The sequence below is a fragment of the Chiloscyllium plagiosum genome, unplaced genomic scaffold (genome assembly GCF_037043375.1).
Source record: "Chiloscyllium plagiosum isolate Xiang-an unplaced genomic scaffold, Cpla_swu_hap1 HiC_scaffold_21, whole genome shotgun sequence".
NCBI classification, from domain to species: Eukaryota; Metazoa; Chordata; class Chondrichthyes; order Orectolobiformes; family Hemiscylliidae; genus Chiloscyllium; species Chiloscyllium plagiosum.
In genome coordinates this window covers 94501-107500 of record NW_028270159.1, presented here as the reverse complement: position 1 = coordinate 107500, position 13000 = coordinate 94501, and the positions used below count along the sequence as shown (strand labels likewise).

General features: G+C 49.3%; 1 protein-coding gene across 1 annotated transcript in view; it reads right to left on the bottom strand.

Annotated features, from left to right (window-relative positions):
- The window catches only part of LOC148146077 (zona pellucida-like domain-containing protein 1), a 129657-nt gene that overhangs the window by 22163 nt on the left and 94494 nt on the right, over positions 1–13000 (bottom strand). Inside the window, exons 6-7 of the mRNA XM_087998672.1 lie at positions 4471–4551; positions 2456–2624 (exon numbers count right to left, since the gene is read on the bottom strand). Coding sequence (XP_087854798.1) covers positions 2456–2624; positions 4471–4551 — 250 coding nt within the window. The remainder of the gene's footprint in view (positions 1–2455; positions 2625–4470; positions 4552–13000) is intronic.

Sequence of the window (13000 nt, the reverse complement as noted above, 5' to 3'; positions counted from 1 at the left end):
GTGTGTCTGTGTGTGAGAGTGTGTGTCTGTGTGAGTGTGTGTGTCTGTGTCTGTGTGAGTATGTGTGTGTATCTGTGTGTGAGAGTGTGTGTGTCTGTGTGTGTATCTGAGTGTGTGAGTGTGTGTATCTGTGTGTGTGTGTGTATCTGTGTGTGAGTGTGTGTGTGTATCTATGTGTGAGAGTGTACCTGTGTGTGTGTATCTGTGTGTGAGAGTGTGTCTGTGTGTGTGTGTGTGTCTGTGTGTGTTTCTGTGTGTCTGTGTGTGTGTCTGTGTGTGAGAGTGTGTCTGTGTGTGTGTGTGTCTGTGTGTGAGTGTGTGTGTTTCTGTGTGTCTGTGTGTGTGTCTGTGTGTGAGAGTGTGTCTGTGTGTGTGTGTGTGTCTGTGTGTGAGTGTGTGTATCTGTGTGTGTGTGTATCTGTGTGTGAGTGTGTGTGTGTATCTATGTGTGAGAGTGTACCTGTGTGTGTGTATCTGTGTGTGAGAGTGTGTCTGTGTGTGTGTGTCTGTGTGTGAGTGTGTGTGTTTCTGTGTGTCTGTGTGTGTGTCTGTGTGTGAGTGTGTGTGCCTGTGTGTGAGTGTGCCTGTGTGTGTGTCTGTGTGTATCTGTGTGTGAGTGTGTGTGTCTGTGTCTGTGTGTGTGTGTCTGTGTGTATCTGTGTGTGTGTGTCTGTGTCTGTGTGTGTGTGTCTGTGTGTGTGCCTGTGTGTATCTGTGTGTGAGTGTGTGTGTCTGTGTCTGTGTGTGTCTGTGTGTATCTTTGTGTGTGTGTGTCTGTGTCTGTGTGTGTGTCTGTGTGTGTGTCTGTGTGTATCTGTGTGTGTGTGTCTGTGTGTGTATCTGTGTGTCTGTGTGTGTGTATCTGTGTGTGTCTGTGTGTATCTGTATGTGTGTGTCTGTGTGTGTGTGTGTCTCTGTGTGTGAGTGTGTGTGTCTGTGTGTGTGTGTCTGTGTGTGTGTGTGTGTGTCTGTGTGTGAGTGTGTGTGTGTGTGTCTGTGTGAGAGTGTGAGAGTGTGTGTGTGTATCTGTGTGTGAGTGTGTGTGTGTGTGTCTGTGTGTGAGTGTGTGTGTGTGTGTCTGTGTGTCTGTGTGTGTGTGTGTGTATCTGTGTGTGAGTGTGAGTGTATATCTGTGTGTGAGTGTGAGTAAGGGGGAGTCTACAGAGTGAATAGAGTTGGTGTTGCTCCGGATAGGTGCAGACAGTTTTTAGATTGTTTACCCGAATCTAATGTCAAATTACTTGCAATGGGTAGTTTTTGTTTTGTTGAGCGGAGTCAGTCCAGAGACTGAGCGAAATCTGAACATTTTAATGAAAATCTGTAGGTTTGGGTAATCGCAGGGCTGGATTTCCAGTGACTGGCCCCTCACTGTCCCCACTCTACTCCAGGCCCCCCCCAACAACATCCCTACCCTCTACCTCCAACAACTCCAATCACCACCCCCCACCCCCCCCACCCACCCCACCCAACACCTTCGGAAATGTGCTGCAGTTCCAGCTGTGGCCACTGACCAAAGATGGCGCTGCTGGGACTCCACAGCAGCCAATCATGACCCCAGATGGGAGTTTCACCACCCGACCGTTGGAGGGAGGGAGGGTGGGCGTTGGTGTGTGGGGGTGAGCGGGAGTCTCACCCTTTACCCACTTATAGCCCCGATGGGTCTTAAATGAATCTGGGGAAGTCGTCATTCCCAGGCGGCCATCTTATTGAGGGGCAAGATGGCCACCTCACTGAGGGGCAGGTTGGCCATCTTACTGAGCAATAACCGCCACGTTCAGGGGATGTCGGCCATCTTACTGAGGGGCAGTTTGGCCATCTTACTGAGCAACAGGCAATTAACCGTTATATGAACAGGATATTGGCCATCTTACTGAGGGGCAGGTTGGCCATCTTACTGAGCGACGGGCAATTAACCGCCATGTTAAGAGGATGTCGGCGATCTTACTGAGGGGCAGGTTGGCCATCTTACTGAGCGACGGGCAATTAACCGCCATGTTAAGAGGATGTCGGCCATCTTACTGAGGGGCAGGTTGGCCATCTTACTGAGCGACGGGCAATTAACCGCCATGTTAAGAGGATGTCGGCGATCTTACTGAGGGGCAGGTTGGCCATCTTACTGAGCGACGGGCAATTAACCGCCATGTTAAGAGGATGTCGGCCATCTTACTGAGGGGCAGGTTGGCCATCTTACTGAGCAACAGGCAATTAACCACCATGTTAAGAGGATGTCGGCCATCTTACTGAGGGGCAGGTTGGCCAGCTTACTGAGCAACAGGCAATTAAACGCCATGTTAAGAGGATGTCGGCCATCTTACTGAGGGGCAGGTTCACCATCAGGCCGCTTGGGTCACCAGCTTTCAAACTGAGAGGAGGGGTGGGGGGAAATGGGGTAGGGTGTCTGCTCCCGCCGGCGGTGGCCCCTGGTAGGCTGGTGTGCGTTGCTAGGCGACGGTACCTGGCGGGACGGGCAGGCTGAGGTCTCGCAGAGGTGGGCGACGCACCGGAGGTAAAAGGTGGAGAGCGTCAGGTTCCGGTGCTCGATGAAACGGAACGTGCGGAAGGAGAATCGGGCGTAGGGGGCCTCACCGTTCACCAGGATCGATGTCCTCCCATCCTTCTCACACCTGGAGACACAACGGCACAGAGTTTCCAGAAACTTCCGCCCAACCATTTCCAAAGGGTGGGGCTGTGATGGCATCATTCCACCCCCCCCCCCCGCCCCACCCCCCACCGCCATCTTTCTAATGTCCCTGCTCGATATCTCTCTCTCTATCTCATTCCCTCTTTCCTTCCAATCCTCCTCCTGTCCATCCCTCTTTCTCACCCATCCCCCGACATTTCTCCCTCCATTCTCCCTCCGTGCTGATTTGTCCGTACTATATCATCCCCCCATCCCATTCCATCCCCCCCCTCCTTCCCCTCCATCCACCAAATTCCTTCTCCCCATCACTCTCCTGCTCTCTATCTCATTCCCTCTCTCTATCACCATCTCCTTCTCTCTATCTCCTTCTCTATCACTCTCCCCCTCTATCTCTCTCGCTCTCTCAATCACTCTCCCCCTCTATGTCTTGCTCATTCTCTCTCTCTCCCCCTCTGTTTCTCTCTCTCTCTCACACACTCTCCCCTTCTATCTCTCTCTCTCTGATTTTCTCTCCATCACTCTCCCCCTCTCTCTCTCCCATTTTCTACCTCTCTATCACTCTCCCCCCCTCTCTCTCTCTCCCATTTTCTACCTCTCTATCACTCTCCCCCCCTCTCTCTCTCTCCCATTTTCTACCTCTCTATCACTCTCCCCCCCTCTCTCTCTCTCCCATTTTCTACCTCTCTATCACTCTCCCCCCCTCTCTCTCTCTCCCATTTTCTACCTCTCTATCACTCTCCCCCCCTCTCTCTCTCTCCCATTTTCTACCTCTCTATCACTCTCCCCCCCTCTCTCTCTCTCCCATTTTCTACCTCTCTATCACTCTCCCCCTCTCTCATTTTCTCTCTTTTACTCTCCCCTCTATCTCCCTCTCTCAATTTCTATCTATCTATCACTCATTCTCTCATTCTGTCACCCTCCCCCCATCTGTCCCTCTCATTCTTTCTCTCTCTCTCACTCACTCTATCTCTCTCTCTCATTCTCTCTCTCCCCCTCTGTCACTCTCCCCTCTCTTTCTCCCCTTCTTTCTCTCACTCTCCCCCTCTACCTCTCTCTCATTTTCTATCTCCCTATCACTCTCCCCCATCTCTATCTCTCTCATTCTCTATCTCGCTATCACTCTTCCCCTCTCTCTCTCTATCACTATCCCCTCTATCTCTCCTCTCATTCTCTCTCTCACTCTCCCTCTGTATCTCTCTCTCTCTCATTTTCTCTCTCTCTATCACTCTCCCCCTCTCTCTGTCTCTTATTCTCTCTCTCTCTCTCACTCTCCCTGTCTCTCTCTCTCTCTCTCCATCACTTTCTCCTTCGAACACTTTTCCCTTTTGCATTTCCTCCGTCGGTCTCTCCCTCTCTCTATCTCGTTCTCTCTCTCTCTGTCTCCCCTGCTCTCATTCCCTCTTTCTCTCCCCCATCTCCTTCTCTGATTCCCTCTCTATCACTCTCCCCCTCTATCTATCACTCCCCCCCACCTCCATCGCGCTCTCCCTGTCCCACCTCTTCTGACCTCTCTACCTCTCTCTCGTTCTGTCACGCTCCACCTCGGCGATCACGTTCCCCATCTCTCTTTCTCTCTCTCTCTCTATCTTTCCTGCTCTCCCATCATGTCTCATTGACCCTCACACTCCCCCCCCCATCCCCCGAAGGTCTCTGGATTCAAAGACCTTGCTGATCCTGATCCCACTGTCCGCTCCAATCCATCGCCCACTCTCTCTCGGACGCCCCTCGCCGGACTCGCCTCACCTGACCCCCCCGTTCACCCCCTCCCGAGCATTGGCCTCACCCCCTGCGCCTCCCGCCAGACCCCGAGAACGGTCGGACTCACTCACCCTGCGAACAGGTCGTAGGCGGACCCTTCGCCTGGTCGCCCGGAGGTCGTGGCGTAACATCGGTGCAGAAACAGGTGGAAACTGCGGGGCATTGACACCGGGGAACCATGGTCAAGGGTCAGGGTGCTCGGCGAATCGCGGACAACGGGGCCAGCGCGTGCCCAACCCCCAGGCCAAACCCGATGGGAAATGCCCGCGCCCACCGGACCCACACGGCCAGAAATCCGCCCAGCCCAGCCCAGGGGACGCCTTCGCTTCAATCCCTCCATTTCTGCAATCGCGGAATCTCGCCTTCGACCCTCAATCCCAGGGGACGACTTCTTCCTCCATCCCGGGGTCTGGGGCCAGCTTAGAATCCCGATAGTGTGCAAAAAGGCCATTCGGCCCAACTGGTCCACATCGACACTCCGAAGAGTAACCCGCCCTGAACCATGTCCATATTTCTCTACATTTCCACTTGACTACTGCATCTAACACGATCGGTAATTTAGAATGGCCGATCCACCCTAACCTACACATCCCTGAGCACTATGGGGTAATTTAGCATGGCCAATCCACCCTAACCTACACATCCCTGAACACTATGGGGTAATTTAGAATGGCCGATCCACCCTAACCTACACATCCCTGAACACTATGGGGTAATTTAGCATGGCCAATCCACCCTAACCTACACATCCCTGAACACTATGGGGTAATTTAGCATGGCCAATCCACCCTAACCTACACATCCCTGAACACTATGGGGTAATTTAGCATGGCCGATCCACCCTAACCTGCACATCCCTGAACACTGTGGGTAATTTAGCATGGCCAATCCACCCTAACCTGCACATCCCTGAACACTATGGGGTAATTTAGCATGGCCGATCCACCCTAACCTGCACATCCCTGAACACTATGGGTAATTTAGCATGGCCAATCCACCCTAACCTACACATCCCTGAACACTATGGTTAATTTAGCATGACCATTACACCCTAACCTACACATTCCTGAACACTATGGGTAATTTAGCATGGCCAATCCACCCTAACCTGCACATCCCTGAACACTATGGGTTAGTTTAGCATGGCCAATCCACCCTAACCTACACATCCCTGAACACTATGGGGTAATTTAGCATGGCCAATCCACCCTAACCTGCACATCCCTGAACACTATGGGGTAATTTAGCATGGCCAATCCACCCTAACCTACTCATCCCTGAGCACTATGGGTAATTTAGCATGGCCAATCCACCCTAACCTGCACATCACTGAACACTATGGGGTAATTTAGCATGGCCAATCCACCCTAACCTACTCATCCCTGAACACTATGGGGTAATTTAGCAAGGCCAATCCACCCTAACCTGCACATCCCTGAACACTATGGGGTAATTTAGCATGGCCAATCCACCGTAACCTACACATCCCTGAACACTATGGGGTAATTTAGCATGGCCAATCCACCCTAACCTACTCATCCCTGAACACTATGGGTAATTTAGCACGGCCAATCCACCCTAACCTGCACATCCCTGAACACTATGGGGTAATTCAGCATGGCCAATCCACCCTAACCTACTCATCCCTGAACACTATGGGTAATTTAGCATGACCAATCCACCCTAACCTGCACATTCCTGAACACTATGGGGTAATTTAGCATGGCCAATCCACCCTAACCTACACATCCATAAACACGATGGGTTAATTTATCAAGGCCAATCCACTCTAACCTACACATCCCTGAACACTATGGGGTAACTTAGCATGGCCAATCCACCCGAACCGACACATCCCTGAGCACTATGGGGTAATTTAGCATGGCTAATCCACCCGAACCTGCACATCCCTGAACACTATGGGTAATTTAGCATGGCCAATCCACCCGAACCTACACATCCCTGAACACTATGGGGTAATTTAGCATGACCAATCCACCTTAACCTACACATCCCTGAACACTATGGGTAATTTAGCATGGCCAATCCACCCGAACCTACACATCCCTGAACACTATGGGGTAATTTAGCATGGCCAATCCACCTTAACCTACACATCTCTGAACACTATGGGTAATTTAGCATGGCCAATCCACCCGAACCTGCACATCCCTGAACACTATAGGGTAATTTAGCATGGCCAATCCACCCTAACCTTCACATCCCTGAACACTATGGGGTAATTTAGCATGGCCAATCCACCCTAAACCGACACATCCCTGAACACTATGGGGTAATTTAGCATGGCCAATCCACCTTAACCTACACATCCCTGAACACTATGGGGTAATTTAGTATGGCCAATCCACCCTAACCTACACATCCCTGAACACTATGGGGTAATTTAGCATGGCCAATCCACCCTAATCTGCACAACGCTGAACACTATGGGGTAATTTAGCATGGCCAATCCACCCTAACCTACACATCCCTGAACACTATGGGGTAATTTAGCATGGCGAATCCACCCTAAACTGCACATCCCTGAACACTATGGGTAAGTTAGCATGGCCAATCCACCCTAACCTACACATCCCTGAACACTATGGGTAATTTAGCAAGGCCAATCCACCCGAACCGACACATCCCTGAACACTATGGGGTAATTTAGCATGGCCAATCCACCCTAACCTACACATCCCTGAACACTATGGGGTAATTTATCATGGCCAATCCACCTTACCCTACACATCACTGAACACTATGGGGTAATTTAGCATGGCCAATCCACCCTAAACTACACATCCCTGAACACTATGGGTAATTTAGCATGGCCAATCCACCCTAACCTACACATCCCTGAACACTATGGGTAATTTAGCATGGCCAATCCACCCTAACCTGCACATCCCTGAACACTATGGGGTAATTTAGCATGGCCAATCCACCCTAACCTACACATCCCTGAACACTATGGGGTAATTTATCATGGCCAATCCACCTTACCCTACACATCCCTGAACACTATGGGGTAATTTAGCATGGCCAATCCACTCTAACCTACACATCCCTGAACACTATGGGGTAATTTAGCATGGCCAATCCACCCTAAACCTACACATCCCTGAACACTATGGGGTAATTTATCATGGCCAATCCACCTTACCCTTCACATCCCTGAACACTATGGGGTAATTTAGCATGGCCAATCCACCCTAAACTACACATCCCTGAACACTATGGGTAATTTAGCATGGCCAATCCGCCCTAACCTACACATCCCTGAACACTATGGGGTAATTTAGCATGGCCAATCCACCCTAACCTACACATCCATGAACACTATGTGTAATTTAGCATGGCTAATCCACCCTAACCTACACATCCCTGAACACTATGGGGTAATTTAGCATGGCTAATCCACCCAAAACCTACACATCCCAGAACATGATGGGGTAATTTAGCATGGCCAATCCACCCTAACCTGCACATCCCTGAACACTATGGGTAATTTAGATTGGCCAATCCACCCTAACCTACACATCCCTGAACACTATGGGTAATTTAGCATGGCCAATCCACCCTAACCTACACATCCCTGAACACTATGGGTAATTTAGCATGGCCAATCCACCCTAACCTGCACACCCCTGTACACTATGGGGTAATTTAGCATGGCCAATCCACCCTAACCTGCACATCCCTGAACACTATGGGGTAATTTAGCATGGCCAATCCACCCGAACCTGCACATCCCTGAACACTATGGGGTAATTTAGCATGGCCAATCCACCCTAACCTACACATCCCTGAACACTATGGGGTAATTTAGCATGGCGAATCCACCCTAAACTGCACATCCCTGAACACTATGGGTAATTTAGCATGGCCAATCCACCCTAACCGACACATCCCTGAACACTATGGGGTAATTTAGCATGGCCAATCCACCCTAACCTACACATCCCTGAACACTATGGGGTAATTTAGCATGGCCAATCCACCCTAACCTACACATCCCTGAACACTATGGGTAATTTAGCATGGCCAATCCACCTTACCCTACACATCCGTGAACACTATGGGGTAATTTAGCATGGCCAATCCACCCTAACCTACACATCCCTGTACACTATGGGGTAATTTAGCATGGGCAATCCACCCTAAACCTACACATCCCTGAACACTATGATGTAATTTAGCATGGCCAATCCACCCTAAACCGACACATCCCTGAACACGATGGGGTAATTTATCATGGCCAATCCACCTTACCCTACACATCCCTGAACACGATGGGGTAATTTAGCATGGCCAATCCACTCTAACCTACACATCCCTGAACACTATGGGGTAATTTAGCATGGCCAATCCACCCTGAACCTACACATCCCTGAACACTATGGGGCAATTTAGCATGGCCAATCCACCCTAACCTGCACATCCCTGAACACTATGGGGTAATTTATCATGGCCAATCCACCTTACCCTACACATCCCTGAACACTATGGGGTAATTTAGCATGGCCATTCCACCCTAAACTACACATCCCTGGACACTATGGGCAATTTAGCATGGCCAATCCACCCTAACCTGCACATCCCTGAACACCATGGGGTAATTTAGCATGGCCAATCCACCCAAACCTACACATCCCTGAACACTATGGGGTAATTTAGCATCGCCAATTCACCCTAACCTGCACATCCATGAACACTATGGGTAATTTAGCATGGCCAATCCACCCTAACCTACACATCCCTGAACACTATGGGGTAATTTAGCATGAGCAATCCACCCTAACCTGCACATCCCTGAACACCATGGTTAATTTAGCATGACCATTCCACCCTCACCTACACATCCCTGAACACGATGGGTAATTTAGCATGGGCAATCCACCCTAACCTACACATCCCTGAACACTATGGGTAATTTAGCATGGCCAATCCACCCTAACCTGCACATCCCTGAACACTATGGGGTAATTTAGCATGGCCAATCCACCCAAACCTACACATCCCTGAACACTATGGGTAATTTAGCATGACCATTCCACCCTAACCTACACATCCCTGAGCACTATGGGGTAATTTAGCATGGCCAATCCACCCTAACCTGCACATCCCTGAACACTATGGGGTAATTTAGCATGTCAATCCACCCTAACCTACACATCCATAAACACTATGGGTTAATTTATCAAGACCAATCCACTCAAACCTAAACATCCCTGAACACTATGGGGTAATTTAGCATGGCCAATCTACCCTAACCTACACATCCCTGAACACTGTGGGTAATTTAGCATGACCATTCCACCCTAACCTGCACATCCCTGAACACTATGGGGTAATTTAGCAAGGCCAATCCACCCTAACCTGCACATCCCTGAACACTATGGGGTAATTTAGCATGTCAATCCACCCTTACCTACACATCCATAAACACTATGGGTCAATTTATCAAGACCAATCCACCCTAACCTACACATCCCTGAACACTATGGGTAATTTCGCATGGCCAATCCACCCTAACCTACACATCCCTGAACACTATGGGGTAATTTAGCATGGCCAATCCACCCTAACCTGCACATCCCTGAACACTATGGGGTAATTTAGCATGTCAATCCACCCTAACCTACACATCCATAAACACTATGGGTTAATTTATCAAGACCAATCCACTCAAACCTACACATCCCTGAACACTATGGGGTAATTTAGCATGGCCAATCTACCCTAACCTACACATCCCTGAACACTGTGGGTAATTTAGCATGACCATTCCACCCTAACCTGCACATCCCTGAACACTATGGGGTAATTTAGCAAGGCCAATCCACCCTAACCTGCACATCCCTGAACACTATGGGGTAATTTAGCATGTCAATCCACCCTAACCTACACATCCATAAACACTATGGGGTAATTTAGCATGGCCAATCCACACTAACCTACACATCCCTGAACACTATGGGTAAATGAGCATGGCCAATCCACCCTAACCTACACATCCCTGAACACTATGGGGTAATTTAGCATGGCCAATCCACCCTAACCTACACATCCCTGAACACGATGGGGTAATTTAGCATGGCCAATCCACCCTGACTTACACATCCCTGAACACTATGGGGTAATTTAGCATGGCCAGTCCACCCTGACTTACACATCCCTGAACACTATGGGGTAATTTAGCATGGACAACCCACCCTAACCTACACATCCCTGAGCACTATGGGTAATTTAGCATGGCCAATCCACCCTAACCTGCACATCCCTGAACACTATGGGGTAATTTAGCATGGCCAATCCACCCTAACCTACACATCCCTGAACACTATGGGTAATTTAGCATGACCATTCCACCCTCACCTCCACATCCCTGAACACTATGGGGTAATTTAGCATGGCCAATCCACCCTAACCTACACATCCCTGAGCACTATGGGGTAATTTAGCATGGCCAATCCACCCTCACCTACACATCCCTGAACACGATGGGTAATTTTGCATGGCCAATCCACCCTAACCTGCACATCCCTGAACACAATGGGTAATTTAGCATGGCCAATCCACCCTAACCTACACATCCCTGAGCACTATGGGGTAATTTAGCATGGCCAATCCACCCTAACCTACACATCCCTGAACACTATGGGGTTATTTAGCATGGCCAATCCACCCTAACCTACACATCCCTGAACAGTATATGTAATTTAGCATGGCCAAAACACCTTAACCTACACATCCCTGAGCACTATGGGGTAATTTAGCATGGCCAATCCACCCTAACCTGCACATCCCTGAACACGATGGGGTAATTTAACATGGCCAATCCACCCGAACCTACACATCCCTGAACACTATGGGGTAATTTAGCATGGCCAATCCAACCTAACCTACACATCCCTGAACAGTATGTGTAATTTAGCATGGCCAATCCACCCTAACCTACCTATCCCTGAACACTATGGGTAATTTAGCATGGCCAATCCACCCTAACCTACACATCCCTGAAAACGATGGGTAATTTTGCATGGCCAATCCACCCTAACCTGCACATCCCTGAACACTATGGGTAATCTAGCATGGCCAATCCACCCTAACCTACCCATCCCTGAACACTATGGGGTAATTTAGCATGTCCAATCCACCCTCACCTACACATCACTGAACACTATGGAGTAATTTAGCATAGCCAATCCACCCTAACCTGCACATCCCTGAACACTATGGGGTAATTTAGTCTGGCCAATTCACCCTAACCTACACATCCCTGAACACTATGGATAATTTAGCATGGCCAAACCACCCTAACCTACCCATCCCTGAACACTATGGGGTAATTTAGCATGGCCAATCCACCCTAACCTACACATCCCTGAACACTATCGGGTAATTTATCATGGCCAATCCACCTTACCTTACACATCCCTGAATACTATGGGTAATTTAGCATGGCCAATCCACCCGAACCTGCACATCCCTGAACACTATGGGTTATTTAGCATGGCCAATCCACCTTAACCTACACATCCCTGAACACTATGGGGTAATTTAGCATGGCCAATCCACCCTAAACCAACACATCCCTGAACACTATGGGTAATTTAGCATGGCCAATCCACCCTAACCTGCACATCCCTGAACACTATGGGTAAGTTAGCATGGCCAATCCACCCAAACCTACACATCCCTGAACACTATGAGGTAATTTAGCATGGCCAATCCACCCTATCCTGCACATCCCTGAACACTATGGGGTAATTTAGCATGGCCAATCCACCCTAACCTACACATCCCTGAACACTATGGGGTAATTTAGCATGGCCAATCCACCCTAACCTACACATCCCTGAACACTATGGGTAATTTAGCATGGCCAATCCACCCTAACCTACACATCCCTGAACACTATGGGGTAATTTAGCATGGCCAATCCACCCTAACCTGCACGTCCCTGAACACTATGGGGTAATTTAGCATGGCCAATCCACCCTGACTTACACATCCCTGAACACTATGGATAATTTAGCATGACCATTCCACCCTCACCTCCACATCCCTGAAAACTATGGGGTAATTTAGCATGGCCAATCCACCCTAACCTACACATCCCTGAACACTATGGGGTAATTTAGCATGGCCAATCCACCCTCACCTGCACATCCCTGAACACGATGGGTAATTTAGCATGGCCAATCCACCCTAACCTACACATCCCTGAACAGTATGTGTAATTTAGCATGGCCAAACCACCCTAACCTGCACATCCCTGAGCACTATGGGGTAATTTAGCATGGCCAATCCACCCTAACCTACACATCCCTGAACAGTGTATGTAATTTAGCATGGCCAATCCACCCTAACCTACACATCCCTGAACACTATCGGGTAATTTATCATGGCCAATCCACCTTACCTTACACATCCCTGAACACTATGGGGTAATTTAGCATGGCCAATCCACCCTAACCTACACATCCCTGAACACTGTGGGGTAATTTAGCATGGCCAATCCACCCTAACCTACACATCACTGAACACTATGGGGTAATTTAGCATGGCCAATCCACCCTAACCTACACATCC